This window comes from Cebus imitator, unplaced genomic scaffold (genome assembly GCF_001604975.1).
Source record: "Cebus imitator isolate Cc_AM_T3 unplaced genomic scaffold, Cebus_imitator-1.0 Scaffold815, whole genome shotgun sequence".
Taxonomy (NCBI): domain Eukaryota; kingdom Metazoa; phylum Chordata; class Mammalia; order Primates; family Cebidae; genus Cebus; species Cebus imitator.
Genome location: NW_016108130.1, coordinates 237,379 through 255,535, shown reverse-complemented (window position 1 = coordinate 255,535; position 18,157 = coordinate 237,379). Strand labels below are relative to the sequence as shown.

Sequence of the window (18,157 nt, the reverse complement as noted above, 5' to 3'; positions counted from 1 at the left end):
TACGGAGAACCGCGGCTCCGGGTGCCGACAAAGCAGCCGCGTGGGGCATAGCAGCGGCGCTGGCCGAAACAGCCGCACTGGCGACCCTGGAACACCTCTGCCCGGGAATTTCCTAGTCTGTGGGCAATAAAAACGCGGCGTCCACTCACCCTCTGCGCTTTCACTGGGAGCTGCAATCCTGAGCTGTTCCTAAAGGGCCATCTTCCAAAATGCCCTCAAATTTAAATGTCACTCCCATATAGCAATAAAGTCCACATCTCTGGATTATCTATTACTTGTATTATGGTATGCATTTATACTGACTAGAGTGTTAACCCTTATTATGCCTTAAAAGTGCATTTGTGAAATGTTGCTTTTGATGTAAAGCTCATAACTTAAAATTTAGTATTTACATTAAGTAGGAGTAGGATTAGAATAATGAGAGTGATTGAAACTGTGGGAGATTGATAGTTGATGGTATTAGTGTGGCTCCTTGGATACCATTTTCAAAACCACCAAAATATATTGATCCATATTTAAAGTTAGAGCAATGATAGAAATGATGATTCACAGTTTAACCTTCTGAGGCTTGTCATTAGCGTTTCACATGTAGGCTTTTAGCTTTGATTTGAATGCTTCACAGACGAATTCAATCTAAACATATTTCCACAACAGCATAATATTATTTAGGCAGTTTTCTGAAGTCTGAGACCATCATGCTTATTTTGTGACGTTTTGAGGTTTCATGGCTTAAATCCATTGTAACATTATGTCAGCACTTTGGGGGGCTGAAGAGGGCGGATCACCTGAGGTTGGGAGTTCAAGACAACAGGAATGTTTATAGCATTTTTATTCATAGTTACCAGAACAGATAGCAATTCAGATGTCCTTCAACAGGTGAGTAGAAAAACAAACCATGTAACATCTATAAATGGAATACTACTCAACAATAAAAATGAATGACCTAATACTGAGAGCCAGGTCGGCTGTAGAAACTCCTACCCAGGCGGTGCTGAAAGAAATGAGAGGCAGACACCCAGATAGAACAGTAAAGTGGGTCTATCTAGGGGGCCAGCAGCCTTCTGAACTGAAAGCCTTAGGGGCTGACAGCATTCCAAGCTGAAGGCTCTCAGTAGACCCCAACCCATGAATTTATTCTCTCTGAACAGGTGATCATTATTAACAAACAGATATTCAGTATTTTCTCATAACACAAAATATGCCAAGTAGGCAGCTGGTGCCCGCTTACCACTGGTCACAGGCAAACTAAAAAGTATTCTCCATGAGGAAGCCATGGGGGCAAGGTCAGATATCTTAAAGAATTGTTTTAATCGGTGTATGATATTTACACATTTATTTATACATTTTCTTGCCACTTTGGAATGCCCTAGTAGTTTTCTACTTGGCTGGGGCAGGGGTTATTGGGGGGTGTAAGGCCGGCTGCCTCACAGAGGGTTAAACAGACTCATCCATCTCTCTCTCTGCGTCTGATAACCACGTCATCACCCAAGCTCATTATCTGGCCTTGCCACAGGGCTTCTCCGCACCTGCCTCTGCCAGACCCAAGCCCACGTTCAGCACTAAATTATGCATTTAACCCCCAGCCCGCTGTTGATAAACCCTACAGGAAAATTTTTTAAAGAAGCCCCATCAGACCCTGCCCGGTAGCAGTCTGCTCTGTATGCCCCTGGACGGCCCACTTACCCAAAGTCCCGCCCACCTACCAATGGCAACTAGTTTCAGGCACTTCCTGCTTCCTGACAGCCAATAAAATTGCCTTTGCTTTGTTTCCCCAATAGCCAATCAATCGCCTTCCCTTCCCATAATACCCCATGACCTAAACAGCTGGGCACGACTTCTCAACAACCTAATGCCTCCAATGGGTGTGGTGGCTCATACCTGTGATCCCAGCACTTTGGGAGGCCAAAAATTAACTGCGCATGCCTGCACATGCCTGTAGTCCCATATACTCTGGAGGCTGAAACAAGATAATCACTTGAACCCGGGAGGTGGGGGTTGCAGTGAGCCAGGATTGTACCCCTGCACTCCAGCGTGGGTGACAGAACAAGACTCTGTCTCAAACAAACAAACAAAAACAAACAAAAAAAGTAATGCTCACACCACAATAGAAATATATCTTAAATGACTTTCACTAAGTCAAAGAAGCCAGACCCTGAAATTGGACATCACTACAGTTTCTGACATTGTGATAAAGGCAAATTTATGGAACAGAGAACAGATCAGTGGATGCCAGAAGCTAGGGAAAAAAAGGAAGAGCTGAGTAACAATAGACTGCCCAGGGAATTTTCATGATGATGGAACTCCTGTGGATGGAACTGTTGTGATGGATAGTGCACTCTGCATTCGTCAAACCCACAAAATTGAGCTGGGCCTGGTGGCTCACACTCATGGTCCCAAATACTCAGGAAGCTGATGCGGAAGGATGGCTTGACACCAGGAGTTTGAAGCTGCAGTTAGCTATAATTGTGCCACCGCTTTGCAGCCTGGGCAACAGAGCAAGACTCCATTTCTAAATAAAAGGCAAACCAAAAACCATCCATATAATTGTACATCACCAGGAGTGAACTTAATTAAAATGATCAAACAAGGTGTGGATGCAATGCCGACTGTGACACTTGACTCTATTTCACAGATGTATGTATCACATAGTGTAGAAAGAGTGAGGGAAAAGGAGCTCAACTTTGTAAAAACAATGTTTTGAGTGGATGCTCTAAGACTGACAACAAAAAGAACTGTGCATAAATACTGCAGTACCGGTAAATTCTCACAGGAGTTAGCAGTTTCAAAACCATATGTATACTAGCATTTCAGCATTTAAGTAATAAGTGAAAATAACAGCAGTGGATGAGACAGCTAGAATAAACCCTGGGTAAGAGATATCAATGTGGGCGAGGTGCAGTGGCTCAAACCTGTAATCACAGCACTTTGGGAGGCTGAGGCAGACGGATCACGATGTCAAGAGATCAAGACCATCCTGGCCAACATGGTGAAACCCCATCTCTACTAAAATATAAAAATTAGCTGGGCGTGGTGGTGCGCGCCTGTAGTCCCAGCTACTCAGGAGGCTGAGGCAGGAGAATGACTTGAATTGGGGAGGTGGAGGTTACGGTGGGCAGAGATTTTGCCACTGCATTCCAGCCTGGTGCCTGAAGACAGAGGAAGACTCTGTCTCAAAAAAAAAAAAAGAAAGAGAGTAAGCAAGTAGAACCACAAAACCAACCAATGACTACAGCTGTTCATAGCTTTGGTAAAAGGCTTTATGGAAAAAAAAAAAAAAAAAAAAGTTATCAATGTGATGTAAGATTAACTTTAATATATACAGAGATACAGAAACATAGTCTTAGTAATATGGATTGCATTCAGGAATAAGTAAACACATTTATCTCTTAGGTCTGTCTGCTGAGAGTGCCTAGAAACACACCCTCACAGCAATGAGCACACCTAGAACTCAGATTTCGAATCTCTCTGATAAAATGTACCTGGGCTTCTAGAAAATGTGGCTGATGGGGCCAGGCATGGTGGCTCACGTCTATAAACCCAGCACTTTGGGAGGTCAAGGTGGGTGGATCACGAGGTCAGGAGTTCGAGACCAGTATGGCCAACATAATGAAACCCCATCTCCACTAAAAATACAAAAAATTAGCTGGGCATGATGGCACATGCCTGTAATCCCAGCTGCTTGGGAGGCTGAGGCAGGAGAATTACATGAACCCAGGAGGCGGAGGTTGCAGTGAGCTGAGATCGCGAGCCATTGTAACTCCAGCTTGGGGAAGAGTGTGAGACTCTGTCTCAAAAAAAAAAAAATACGGCTGACTCGGCCAGGTGTAGTGGCTCACACCTGTAATCCCATCACTTTGTGAGGCCGAGATGGGTGGATCACTTGAAGTCAGGAGTTTGAGACCAGCCTGGCCAACATAGAGAAACCCCTCTCTACTAAAAGTACAAAATTAGGCTGGGCTCAGTGGCTTACGCCTATAATCCCAGAACTTTGGGAGGAGGAGGCAGGTGTATCATGAAATCAAGAGATCAACACCATCCTGGCCAACAAGGTGAAACCACGTCTCTACTAAAAATACAAAAATTAGCTGGGTGTGGTGGCATGTGCCTGTAGTCCCAGCTACTCAGGAGGCTGGGGCAGGAGAATCGCTTGAACCCGGGAGGCAGAGGTGGCAGTGAGTGGAGATCGTACCACTGCACTCCAGCCTGGGTGACACAGTGAGACTCCGTCTCAAAAAAAAAACCAAAACGAAACAACAAAAACAAAAAAGAAAGTGGCTGGGCGCGGTGGCTCACGCTTGTAATCCCAGCACTTAGGGAGGCCGAGGCGGGTGGATCACGAGGTCAAGAGATCGAGACCATCCTGGTCAACATGGTGAAACCCCGTCTCTACTAAAACCACAAATAATTAGCTGGGCATGGTGGCGTGTGCCTGTAATCCCAGCTACTCAGGAGGCTGAGGCAGGAGAATTGCTTGAACCCAGGAGGCGGAGGTTGCTGTGAGCCGAGATTGCGCCATTGCACTCCAGCCTGGGTAACAAGAGTGAAACTCCGTCTCCAAAAAAAAAAAAAAAAAGGAAATTAAGGAAGTGTTTTTTAAAAATGATAAGGATATGATGAAAGTATCCAAAAGCTAATCTATAATAGCTTTCAAGGACACCAGGGATAATTTGAGCGATGTAATAATATAATACTGGATGAAATGAAGAGTGTGAAGAAAAAGTAGCTGAGCTAATTAAAATATCAACGACATGAATGAATTTTAACCGAATTTTGGTAAATAAAAGAAGCCAAATCCAGCAGCTATATATTATATAATTCAATTTATTTGACGTTCTGAGAAAGGTAAATTCATAAAACAGAGGAGATTAATGGGTGCCAGGGGTTGGGGTGAAAGGAGGGTTATGTGACAATGGTTAAGAGCAAAATAAATATCCATAAGTCCATACTGATGTAAATAAATATCAAATAAATAAATGTGGTAAATGAAAATTCTCCCTTAGCGAAGAATTCTAACTAATAAATACAGAAGCAACAAGTGAAACAGGCATGAAAGGAAAGTATCTTGGGCCCCCAAAATCACTAAGCTAAAGGGAAAACTCAAGCTGGGAACTGCTTAGGACAAATCTGCCTCCCATTCTATTCAAAGTCATCCCTCTGCTGGGATAAATGCATATCAGATTCCCGCCTTTGGAAAGGCTATTCAGAATCTTAAAAGAATTCAACCATTTGTTTTTCACCTACTTTGACCTGAAAGCACCCTCTCTGCTTCCAGGTGTCCCACTTTTGTCGCCTTTTTAGACACAACCGATGTTCATTTTACAATGTTGATTGATGTCTCATGTCTCCCTAAAATGTTTAAAACCAAGCTATGCTCTGACCATCTTGGGCACGTCAGGACCTTCTGAGGCTGTGTCACAGGTGTGCATCCTCAAACTTGGCAAAACAAACTTTCTAAATTAACTGAGACCTGTCTCAAGTTTTTGGGGTTCACATAGGAAATTGCCATTTGGAACACCACAGTAATAATGGCTGCTGCCAGGATCCACCAATGATATCTACAATTAGTGGAAAAATAGAAACAGAGTATTTGCAGGTATTTGCAGTCTCAAAGAATCTCTTCCTGAATTTACTAATCAGTGTGGTAATTAAGAAATATAAACACAGCCTCGCTCTTGCTGCTGCCCTGAGGTGAACTAAAGCCAGCAGTCCCGCATCATGTTGAAGCCCGGCTGGGTCACTGGGGCCCTCAGGAAGCTCAAGGCCCAAAGTGTGATCGGGACCATCATACTGGCAGGCTAGGCCATGACCGGGGCCCTCACTAAGCCCAGTGCTGGGTCAGCAAGGCGTTTCCATCAACCAGTTTTGCAAGGAGTTCAATGAGAGGACAAAGGACATCAAGGAAAGCATTCCTCCACCTGCCAAGATTTTTGTAAAGCCTGACAGGACATTTGATATCAAGATTCCTATTTCCCGAAGGCAGCAGCTGGGACTGAAAAGGGGGCCTGGCAGACAGGGAAAGAGGTGGCAGGCCTGGTGTGTATGAGATTGCCCGAATCAAAGCTCAGGATGAGGCATCTGCCCTGCAGGACGTACCCCTGTCCTCTGTTGTCCAGTCCATCATCAGGTCTGCCCATTCCCTGGGCATTTGCATGGTAAAGGACCTCAGTTCAGAAGAGCTTGCAGCTTTCCAGAAGGAACAAGTCATCTTCCTAGCTGCTCAGAAGGAGGCCGATTTGACCACCCAGGAAGAAGATGCCAAGAAGTGATCCTTGCCCTCCCAACTTCCAGATTTCAAAGCAAACAGCTGGGAAGGGGGCCAGATGCAAAGGCTGTGCCCAAGGGGAGGAAGGGAGGTTACGCTAATATGATTGTTTTCATGGCTTTGAATGATATGTCTTTGTACATCTAGCTGTATCAAGGCATCAGGCCTGAATAAACATTCTTTCTCACCGCCCCCACCCCCGCCAAATATAACCCCAAAGTTAAAATGGAGCTTATTTTCTTTTCCCTTGAGTATGGGCTGGACTTATGGACCCACTTCTATGTATAGACTGGACAGGGAAAAATAGGGAGAAACCTATCAGACACTACCTTAACCAAGTGTTAAAAGACAAATTTTAGAAAATTAAGTTTGGCATACTTAATTTCAGCAAAGAAAGATTCCTGAATCAGACAACACTCAGAACCAGAAGAGCTTCAGAGAACTCTATAAAGTGGGCAGGGAATATTTATAGATAGAAAACAGAAGTGCTCTACAGAAACAGCTTGACTGGTTATAGCTCAGCTTTGGCCTTATTTGGAAATGGTCTGATTAGTTGCCAGCTTGTAACTGGCTGAGGCTCAGCTTCTGTTAATTGGCTGACTCAGCTATTTGTTATAAAAGTATACTCCTAAGTTAGGCTTTGTTTACACAGCAAGGTAGGTTGTAGTTCTTTACATAGGCACTAAAGGTAGGGAGGCAGCCTCAGGACAAATTTAAGTTAATTTAATACATGTGATCATGGTCGACTAACCAGTAAAAAAATCATGTTATCATGCCACGTGATATCACACAATGGGAAAGCCACAATCTGTTTGTGGTGTGCTTCCTAAAAACGCACAACCTCAGTCTCATCAGCAGAATGTTATTGCCTTACTGGGTTCTTCTTGCCTGCTGGCCAGAAGTTAAACTATAGGCTGAGGGTGATGGCTCATACCTGTGGACTGAAGTCAAGAGGGCATGTTTTCATTTCCGTATCAAGGTCACGAAAGACAAGCTAAGACGAAGAAACGATTACACACTGGCCAAGACTGAGACATGATAAGTAAATGTACTTGATATCCTGGATGGGATGCTAGAACAGAAAAAGGGCATTAGTGGAACAACTGCTGAAATCTGAATAAACTCTGCAGTTAACAGTACTCGTACCTATGTTATTTTCTTAAGTTTTGGTAAATATACCATGGTTATGTAAAACCTAGTAGAATCTGGGTGAAAGGCATATGGCAACTATCTTTGCAACTCTTCTGTAAATCTGAAATTACGAGCAAATAAAAAGTTTAAAAAATGGACAATGACCAAAGAGTTCATTTTTTAACGAAAAGTTTTAACACATCCATAGTGTGCTGAAAATGCCAGATGTGCACATAAAAGAATGTTATGTGTAGCTCTGGGTAAAGTATGGTTGGTTTGGGAGATGAGAGTGTGTTTTCTTCCTTAAATTTGTTACTCAAACGCTTTTTTTTTTTTTTTTTTGAGACGGAGAGTCTTGCTCTGTGGCCTGGCTGGAGTTCAGTGGCGCGGTCTCGGCTCACCGCAACCTCTGCCCCCCGGGTTCAAGTGATTCTCCTCAGCCTCCAGAGTAGCTGGGATCATGGGCCACCATGCCCAGCTAATTTTTGGATTTTTAGTAGAGAAGGGTTTCACCGTGTTGGCCAGGATGGTCTCGATCTCTTGACTTTGCAATCTGTTCACCTCAGCCTCCCAAAGTCCTCGGATTACAGGCCAGAGCCACCATTCACGGTTTTTAAAAACCATATAAACAATTTTACGTTTGGCTCTTTAATTATTAGCTTGTGTTTTTCCTTATTCCAGAGAATAACCATACTGGTCAGAGATGTTAGTTTTCTCTTCTAGACTTTCAGTTAAAAGTTAACATGCATGTTCATGAATGAATGCAAGCACATCTTTCCTTCTCTTGGCGTGGTTCTAAAAGGCACCTTGGTTTGATCACAACCTCTGCGGAAGCTGGAATCCTGGCTCCAGGCAGGAGTGGGAACTGAGACAGTAATCTTCCAACCCACTAAACAAGGCTGTTTTGTAGGAGAGCCTTGTTTATGACGAGCAGGATGATATATATAATGGGGAATCTTGAGAAATATACTTAACAATTTATGTGTCAGACACTGGTTTAAGTGCTTTTACAACATAAAGTGCCTTTAATTTTCATAAAACCCCTGCTAACTAGCTAGGCACGATATTTAGTCTCATTTTACAACTGAGGGGTGCGGCCAAAACAGGTAGGCACCGTCCCGACGCTTCACTTGAGGTAGCACTCTTCCAGGCCCGGCAGCCAGTGGCCCAACTCCTGCGCCCTGCCGCCGCGCCACTTCCTCTGCGCATGTGCATCCCCGCCTCCACGCTCCCCCCCCAACCCCACCGCCCCGCGCGTCCTTCCCAGGCCTCCAGTCCCTCGTGGGAAACAAATCCCTCGCCTCTGGGTCCACGCGGCGAGGAAGCGGCCGGTGAGACCCGGAGGACTGGGTGAGGGCTAGGGTGTCCCCGTGCTGCCCGGAAGGCGGGGCGGGCGAGAATTCGGCGGTAGGTAGGGACCCCAAAGCCTGCAGTGTCTGCGGAGTTGAAGTACGGCGGGGCGAGGGCGTCTCTGTCCCAAGGGTCCAGATCCGGTGTGAGAACGCGAGTGCCCGGGCTCGCGGGGTTCATACGTGTCCAGTCCCTGCGCCTGGCGTGTAAGCGCAGTCGTGTGGCCGCGGGTGGGGAGGGAACCGGCTGCGGGGGAAGGGACAGCGCACGCATGCGTAGCGTTTGTGACGTTTGCCGTGGGCGTGCTCATTACGTTGTGGCGTGTGCGTGTGCGCTTTTTGTGCGCTGTGCTGGCGGGGTGGGGGCGGGACCGCGAGGGGAGAGTGGCTGCGCCAGGTCCTCGACAAATGAATTAGTCAGACAGTATTACCTATGGGAGACTCGTTTTTCCTCTCTGTAAATTACGGATATTAGGAATACTTGCCGCTTCAGGTTGTTTTGAGCACTTGCATTGTTTAGGTGCTGTATTTACTGGGTGTGCGTTCCCTGGGAGAGTCCGGGGGAGACGGCGCCTGCACCGGCCCCAGGGCCTCGCTGCCCGTGGAGTGCAAGAGCAAAGGGGCTGGCCTAGCTGCCCACTAGGGCCCCTTTTGGCTCTGATCGTCCCCGTATCCCAACTTATTATTTATACGTTGCGCGTTCGTTTATGTATTAGGTATAATCATGGCGCAGTATCCTGAAGCCGTCGGAGTCTGTGTGCCGGTGGAAGGTCTGGGACAAGTTTAAGAAGAGAGGTGAGCTGGAGCTGAGGGGTGGGTGCGTGCACGGCTGATAGGAGCGTCACCTCTGGAGAGTCTGAGGGCAGGGATGGGTGAAAGGCTCACGGCCACAGCAGAGGAAATGCTGTCATCATCCCTCTGCGAACACCCGGGATGTCCTGATGAGCTGCTGAGCTTCCTCCTCTCGCAGGATGGTAGTGCAGGCAGGTCCTACCTGGATTATCTGTTTTGACCTTATTTGAAAGATGGAAAAACAAAATTGAATTTGAGGAGGTGACTAGTTCAGATCTTGTCAACTGTTAGAGGCACAACCGAGGTTAGAAGTCAAGTCTGCAGTTTCCCGGGCCACTGCTGCCCATTTTGTTACTTCTATATCACAGTTTCTCATTAAAAGATCCTTTTGAGGAATTGTTAGCAAATTAGAACAAACATTTTTTAAAAGTTTATCTTGCCTTAAATACTCTGTCCCTTTTTTAGAGGTTTTTTTTTTTTTTCATTATCTGACCTCAGGGGATTAATGGTGTTAACAGGTAAATAGATAAACAATATGGCCTGAGGTTTTTTTTCCCTACAGGGAATTTTGACAAATTGATAGTGTTTCTTTCTTTAGATTACTGTTACTTGTTAAACTCATCTTTTCATGTTTTTAATTTTTCTGTGTCACAGAACCTAAATTGGTAATAAATCAATAAGAAATGTTTACATTCACTCAATGAAAAGTGTCATGTCTGAGCTCAGCATATATCGGAGCCACACATGGACATGTAAGTATCTTGTGTGTGGAGCTGTATAGGCAGGTGAATCTTCGAACTGCAAGGCCGGTCAAGGCTCTCCTGACATTTCTTCCTTTCTTCTCCTTCAGCTCTCCCTCCTCCACTAAGAGCAGAAAATGAACAAATTCCAGGTGAGATTTTTGTTTATTTATTCCCAGTTTGTTTAAAAATGGATTTTCTGAAGTTTATAAGGATTTATGTTTTGAAAATAGAGAAATAGGCAAAAATTGACATTAAGGGAAATGAAATCAGAGTAGCAAATCCAAAATAGTGCAGCAGGCAAATTAGATGCAGGATTTTTTTTTGAGACGGAGTCTCGCTCTGTTGCCAGGCTGGAGTGCAGTGGTGCCATCTCTGCTTACTGCAACCTCTGCCTCCCAGGTTCAAGTGAGTCGTCTTGCCTCAGCCTCCTGAGAAGTTGGGACTACAGGTACATGCAACCACGCCTAATTGATTTTTGTATTTTTAGTAGAGACTGGGTTTCACCATGTTGGCCAGGCTGGTCTAGATCTCCTGACCTAGTGATCAGCCTGTCTCGGCCTCCCAAAGTGCTGGGATTACATGGTGAAGCATTGCGCCTGGCCAGATGCAGGATTTTTAATTTTACGGAATTACCCAAGTTATTATAATGTTATTTCTGATTATTCTCATGACAATTCTGAAATAAATGCAATAAATTGTCTATAAGTATTTCTTGGTAGAAACAAAGGACATAGTTCCAAAGCAGAACTCAGTGCATACGCTTTTCAGGAGATGGAACGCTGAGGTTTGAATAGCCACCTTTCTGATGGTCCTGGTTCAAGAATAAAACCCTGACAATGTGGAGGAATGGAGGGGCTACATGTCCTCAAAATAGTTTTCTCTAAGTGTTTGTGTCAGCTTGTTCTTATTTCTAGGTTGAATCACTGACAGTTCTGACTTGTTTTCTGGGTTTCTCATCTGTGTTTCAATCTGATGAATGCAACCTTGCCCCCTCACCTAAACTCACCTGAATCACTTCTGGCAAAGGCCACCAAATCACACTCAAGGCCAGTGGATGTTTTTGCCTTTGTGTTACTTGCCTGGGCTGCTGCGTATATTGTTAACCATGGTATTTGTTTGGAGAGTCTCCTCTGTTGGTGTCTATAATGCCATCCTCTGAGCTGTCCTTTCCTAACTTTGATTTCCTCCCTAGTCCTCATGAAGGCATCTTTTCTTTTTGCTCCAGGCATTCCTTATCCATGGGTTTCCATCCTTAGCCTATGACTCTTCTTGGTCTGTTTTTCCTGACTGGTTTCATGTTTTTTTTTCCCTTAACAAAGTACTTTTGAATTAATAATATATTTACATGTTTTAAAAAAGTAAGTGACACAAAAGATGTACATAAATAGTCACACTCCCTTTGTCTGTTCATGCAGTTTCTCTAGTAGGGTGACATTTATTTATCATCTAAACTGAGACATTTTCACTGAGAGTGAAAGAGGGTCTATAAATAATTATGCCAAGACAACTGGCCTATATTGGGACAGTCCCAGACATACTGGAATGTGTGGTCATTCTACCATAGATTTTTTTTTTCTAGTTTCTCATAAACTTTGCCAGTGTTTCTTTATCCAGTTTAAAGAAGATATATATGTATATTGTTATTTCCTTTCTCCCTTTACTTAGAAAGGAATCTGTTATCCCTAGGGCTTATCAAACTTAGATGCGGTTGTGCATCCCTGGCATCTTGTTAACATGCAGAGTCTGGTTTAGTTGACATGGATGGGGTTCTTATTCTGAAGTTCCCATAACCTCCAGCTTAAGCTGATTCTGATGTTCGACATATACTATTTTCCGTTATTCCTTTTTCACTTAACAGCATGTTCCAGATATTTCTGTGATAGAACATGAATGGCATTTTCTCTCTATGTTATAATTGCATAGTAATTCAAGTGCAGGTGTCTGTAGTTTATTAAAGTACTTCCAACCATTTGCTGTGACAAACCATGTTGTAATGAATAACCTTATATATTTATAATTTTGTGTGTATATGTTTATATGTTAGATGAATTCCCAGAGCTTGATCAGCTTAGTGAGAATGCTTGTCCTAGAGACAGTATCATTCTGTTTGTCCATTGGCAATACATGGGAATGCTTATTTCTTCACAGCTTCTCCCATAGAATATGTGGTTCAACTTTTGGATTTTGGGCAACAGATAGGTAAAAAGTGGTATTTCATATAGTTTGCATCTGCGATTTTCTTCACTGAGTGAGGTTGAATACCTTTTCGTGTGTCTAAGGGTATCTTGTATTTATTTTTCTGTGAATTTAACTGTTTTTTTTTTTTTTAAAGACAGAGTCTTGCTCTGTCACCAGGCACCAGGCTGGAGTACAGTGGCGCAATCTTGGCTCACTGCAACCTCCGCCTCCTGGGTTCAAGAAATTCTTCTGCCTCAGCCTCCCGAGTAGCTGGGACCACAAGTGTGCATCACCATGCTCAGCTAATTTTTGTATTTTTTAGTGGAGATGGGGTTTCACTATATTGGCCAGGATGGTCTCGATCTCTTGACCTCATGATCCACCCGCCTTGGCCTTCCAAAGTGCTGGGATTACAGGTGTGAGCCACCACGCCCAGCCATGAACTTAACTGTTACATCTTTTGCCTATTTTTCTCTTGGGTTTTCTAGTCTTTCCCTCCCCCCGACAGTGTCTTTTACCCCTTTGTATTATGTGAGTTACAAGCCATTATTTTTTGGTATATCATTTGTCTTTCGATAATTGTTCATGGTATTTTTCCCTATGCAGAAATATTGGGTTATTTTTGTTGTCTAGTTTATTGATCTTTATGGTTTTGGACTGACTTATAGCGTTTGGAGACACAGTTAGAAAGTCCTTCCTGCTTCATGGGTTTCTATATGAAATATATATATTACATCTATAAATATATATAATACATAAATATTACATATCTTTTTTGAGATAGGGTCTCACTCTGTCACCCAGGCTGGAGTTCAGAGGCATGATCTTGGCTCACTGCCACCCCTGCCTCCACATTACTATTTTCTGATTGGATTGTTTTTAATGTATTGAGTTTTAATAGTTTTTTAAAATTTTCTAGATAGTAATCCTTTGTCAGATATGTGGCTTGCAAATATTTTCTCCATGTCTGTAGCTTATCTTTTCACCTTTCCAGGGTGTTTCACAGAGCAAAAGTTACTTTGATAAGGCCCAGTTTGTCAATATTTTGCTATGGCTGATGCTTTTGTTATCAAATCTTAAGAATTCTTGCTTAGCCCTATGTTCCAAAGATTCTCTCTTATTTTTTTTTATTTTTATTTTTTTTTTTACAAATTATATAGTTTTATATGTTATGTTTAAGTACTTCATCTATTTACAGTTAATTTTTGTATAAGGTATGAGGTTTACATTGAGGCTCAGTTTTTGCTTATGGATGTACAATTGCTTGCAGTGCCATTTGTTAAAAATTTTTTTCAACAGATTTGTGAAAATTCTATTGGACTGCTTTTGTACCTTTGTCAGAAATCACTTAAATATATTTGTGTGGCCCTATTTCTGGGTTATCTTCTGTGTTCTGTTGGTGTATTATCTGTGGCTCTGCTGTCTTGATGACTGTGATCATATAGTAAGCCTTAATATTGAACACAGTGATTCCTTTATTCCAGAAGAATAAACTTCATAGTTGCTTTAGGTATTCTTTTTCTTTTTTGGAGATGGAGTCTCACTCTGATCTCAGCTCACTGCAATCTCCACCTCCTGGGTTCATGTGATTCCCCTGCCTCAGCTTCCCAAGGGGCTGGGACGACAGTCGTGTATCACCATGCCCAGCTAATTTTTGTATTTTAGTAGAGATGGGGTTTTACCATTTTGGCCAGGATTGTTCAATCTTCTGACCTTGTGATCTGCCCACCTCAGCCTCCCAAAGTGCTGGGATTATAGGCTGGAGTCACTGCGCCCAGCTTTAGCTGTTCTTAGGGCCCGGGCCTTATTATATAAGTTTTAGAATAAGCTTGTCTGTTTATAAAAATCTTTGTTGGGATTTTGGTAGGAATTTCATCAAGATACTTATTTTAAGGATAAGATATTTTTTGATTGACTCTGCTGTTTTTTATAGCAGATATCTTTCCCTGAATTTAGCATTTTTTTGTATCTTAATCTAGTCATTCATTTAGAAACTATGACTGTTCTCTCTTACTAAATCTTGTTGAATTGCAAACTCTGTTCAAAGAGAGTTGGTATAGTTTAAATTGCTCACTTGTGATATAATGGCTATTTAGTATACAAGGAGTTTTAGGCTCTCCTAGCTGGACATTTGGGGTAGAAGAAAACCAGCCTGAAGTGCTTTCTTGGCCATTGCTTATAGTGTTAACTTATTTCAGCTTGCTTATTGGTGAACTTTAATGTCTTGCTGTGTAGCTGCTCATATGATATTTTAGCTTTAGCTATAATCAGACATGAAAATGTGGTTTACACATTCTTCAATCCTTTAAAATGAACATAGGCCCACCTGACTTGTGTTCTGAGCTACGTAAGAATGTTTCTTTTACAGTTTTTAAATCTATTTAAACTCCCACAGTCATCTGCTAGCTTTTACAGAAGCCAGTTTATCCTGGTGTCTTACAATTGTTCACCACTGTTACCTGCACACCATATGTTCCACTTTTAAAATTTCTTTAAAAAAAAAAAAGGATGTTTTTTTGTTGTTGTTTTGATGGAATGTAAGGGTGGTCTACTCCCTAGAGCTTGGCCTGTCTCAGTGTCTTTGGGCTTCTTTCATGAATGAGACTTCTATAGAAGGCCTGTCCAGATTCCTGCCCAGGCATCATGGCTCTTTCTCTGTTGTTGTCTCATTTGGTGCTCCAGATGCAAAGGCAGTTTCTGACATTTGTATTGATTTGCAATCCTTGGGCCATTATTTTTGGTTTTGTTTCCTTGTATTGGTATTTTGAAGTATTTCTGCTCAGAGATATTTTGGCAAATATATGTAGTTATATCGTTACTATTGTTTTTTGGTTACTATTATTACTATTATTATTTAAAGCCCTTTTTTCCGTCTGGAATTTCTTCTGGAATGATATTACATTTCTACAATCTGTCATCTATGTTTCTAAACTTTTTTTTTTTTTTTTTTTTTTTTTTATTAATTTTTTTTTTTTTTTTTTTTTTTTTTTTTTTTTTTTTGAGACAAAGTTTAGCTCTTGTTGCTGAGGCTGGAGTGCAATGGTGCGATCTCAGCTCACTGCAACCTCTGCCTTCCGGGTTCAAGGAATTCTCCTGCTTCAGCCTCCCGAGTAGCTGGGATTACAGGCATGTGCCACCATGCCCAGCTAATTTTATATTTTTGGTAGAGATGGGGTTTCTCCATGTTGATCGGGCTGTTCTCGAATTCCTGACCTCAGGTGATCTGCCCGCCTTGGCCTCCCAAAGTGCTGGGATTACAAGCGTGATGAGCCACCACTCCCGGCCCGTTTCTGAACTTTTTCAATTTTTACTTTTTCTAGAGACAGAGTCTTGTTCTGTTGTCTAGGCTAGAGTACAGTGGCATGATCATACTTTACTGAAGCCTCAAACTCCTGGGCTCAAGTGATTCTCCTGCCTTAGCCTCCCGAGTAACTAGGACCACCAGTGCATATCACTGTGCCCAACTAATTTTAAAAACTTTTTTGTAGAGACAAGGTCTTGCTGTGTTGCTCAGGCAGGTTTCAAACTCCTGGCCTCAAGCGCTCTTCCTGTTTTTGGCTTCCCAAAGAGCTGGGATTGTAGGCATGAGCCACTGTGCCTAGCCCTGAACTTCTTTATATTTATTTTTATTTCTCTTCTGTATTATCTTCCATATTCATTCTATTTCTAAAACTTCTTTAAAGATCCTTTGAAATTAAAAAAAAAATTTCACAGTTTGTGAAAATTGTACAATTTCACCATATTTTTAATTTCTTTTTTTTTTCTTTAGAGACAGGATTTCACTCTACCCAGGCTGGAATACAGTGGTGTAGCAGTCAGTCGTAGCTCACTGCAGCCTCAAATTCCTGCACTCAGGTGATCCTCCTGCCTTAGCCTCCCAAAGTGCTGGGATTATAGGTGTGAGCCACCATGTCTGGCCTGTTTTTAATTTCTTACTACTTTTTCTTTCTCTCTGATGGCTTCTTATGGCAGTGTGTTCTCGGTTTATGAAAGGAATAATTTTAAAAATATGTTTGAAGATATTAGAATTAATTTTCATTTCTATTTCTTATATTGATTTGGTTTCTTTGCATTCAGTTCTAGTCATCTTGGTGAGTATTCTTTATGCTATTGCTTTTCCTCAAATACCTGGTAAATCTTTATTTTCCATTCATACTTAAAAGTGAAGAACTAGTTTGATCAGCACAGGTAGGTAATGTGAATTCACTCAGCTGTTGAGAAATCTGTCCTCTGTTACTGTCTCCCACAATGGAAAGGCTGATTCAAGGATTGTCAGTGAATTGGTAAGGAAACATAATAGGTAAGAAATGAGCAGGTTTCCTGACAGAACCCAGAACATCTCCAAGCTCATGGCTGTACCTGAAATAGACTTGATGCCTCTGACTTCTGTTTGATCTTACCATTCTGTAACTTTCAGAAATTACTCAAAATGTTTTTTCAGCTGAGGTGCTCCTTCCCGGGTGTATTCCTTTTTTTTGGAGATGGAGTCTGTCTGGCTGTGTCACCCAGGTTGGAGTACAGTGGTGTGGTCTTGGCTCATTGCAACCTCTGCCTCCCGAGTTCAAGTGATTCTCCTGCCTCAGCCTCCTGAGTAGCTGGGATTACAGGTGCCGGTCACCACAAACAGCTAATTTTTGTATTTGTAGCAGAGACAGGGTTGCCCCATGCTGACCAGGCTGGTCTTGAACTCCTGAGCTCTGGTGATCTGCCCATCTCAGACTCCCAAAGTGCTCTGATTACAAGCCTCAGCTGAATGTAGTGCAGTGGTATGATCTCGACTACACTGCAACCTCTGCCTCCTGGGTTCAAGCGAGTCTCCTGCCTCCACCTCCCAAGTAGCTGGGACTGCAGGTGTGTGCCATCATGCCCAGCTAATTTTTTTTCGTATTTTAGTAGAGATGGGTTTTACCATGTTTGCTAGGCTGGTCTCAAACTCCTGACTTCAGGTGATCCACCCGCCTCGGCCTCCCAGATTTCTGGGATTACAGGCCTGAGCCACCACACCTTGCCTCTTTTATGTTTCTTCACTGATATTTTTGGAGTTAGGATAGATAAATATGTATTTCAGACTAGAAATACCCATTCTTCTTTTAGCTTTTATATTGGAAAACTGTAAACTTACACAAAAGTGAGAAAATAGTATATTAAGCCCCATTTACCTGCCCATTCTCAGCTTTGCCAGTTACTAGCTCAGAGCTACTCCTGTCTCATTTTTACTTTCACCCATTCCTGCTGAGATTATTTTGAATTAAATTCAAGATAAATTTTTTGGTCAACATCAATAAATATCTCTGAAAGTTGAGGCTTTTTTCCCTTAACTTTTAATGTGAAAATTTTCAAACAAAATAAACCCTTGTGTAATTTTTACCTAGATTCAGCAGTTAACATTTTTACCTTATTTGCTTTATCTCTCCTCTGCATATACATTTTATTCGGAAGTGTATTTGAAAATAAGTTACTTTACCCCTGAATAAATTTGGTATGAATTTCCTCAGCATAAGAACATTTATTTACCTAACCACAATACAATTATCATGCTAAGAAAATGAACAGTAATCCATACTGTTATCTAAATCCATTGTACTTTTAAGTTTCCCAAAATGAGACAGTGTTTTAAAATAAATAGGATATTAGTGGAGGAGGTTGTGATGAGGGACCATATTCACAAAATGCGTACATGTATACAGTAATCTTTTTTTTTT

At 42.3% G+C, this 18,157-nt stretch overlaps 2 protein-coding genes and 1 pseudogene across 5 annotated transcripts in view; 2 read left to right on the top strand and 1 right to left on the bottom strand.

Moving 5' to 3' along the window:
- Nucleotides 1-1,813, bottom strand: part of LOC108297580 — a 31,492-nt gene extending 29,679 nt beyond the window's left edge. Inside the window, exons 1-3 of the mRNA XM_037735454.1 lie at nt 1,704-1,813; nt 944-991; nt 4-117 (exon numbers count right to left, since the gene is read on the bottom strand). Of these exons, the coding sequence (XP_037591382.1) occupies nt 4-117; nt 944-991; nt 1,704-1,813 (272 nt within the window). The remainder of the gene's footprint in view (nt 1-3; nt 118-943; nt 992-1,703) is intronic.
- A 3,902-nt stretch (nt 1,814-5,715) lies between these two features.
- LOC108297578 lies at nt 5,716-6,266 on the top strand (annotated as a pseudogene).
- Nucleotides 6,267-8,633: 2,367 nt separating this feature from the next.
- ZNF248 (zinc finger protein 248) overlaps nt 8,634-18,157 on the top strand; it is a 36,661-nt gene continuing 27,137 nt past the window's right edge. The window contains exons 1-4 of one of the 4 annotated variants that reach the window (XM_017520213.2): nt 8,634-8,724; nt 9,459-9,537; nt 10,189-10,286; nt 10,385-10,426. In XM_017520213.2, the coding sequence (XP_017375702.1) occupies nt 10,412-10,426 (15 nt within the window). In that variant the 5' untranslated portion in view covers nt 8,634-8,724; nt 9,459-9,537; nt 10,189-10,286; nt 10,385-10,411. Of the gene's footprint in view, nt 8,725-8,859; nt 8,950-9,080; nt 9,538-10,188; nt 10,287-10,384; nt 10,427-18,157 lie in introns of those variants that run through there. The other 3 variants (XM_017520212.2, XM_017520214.2, XM_037735453.1) reach the window with 3 other exon arrangements.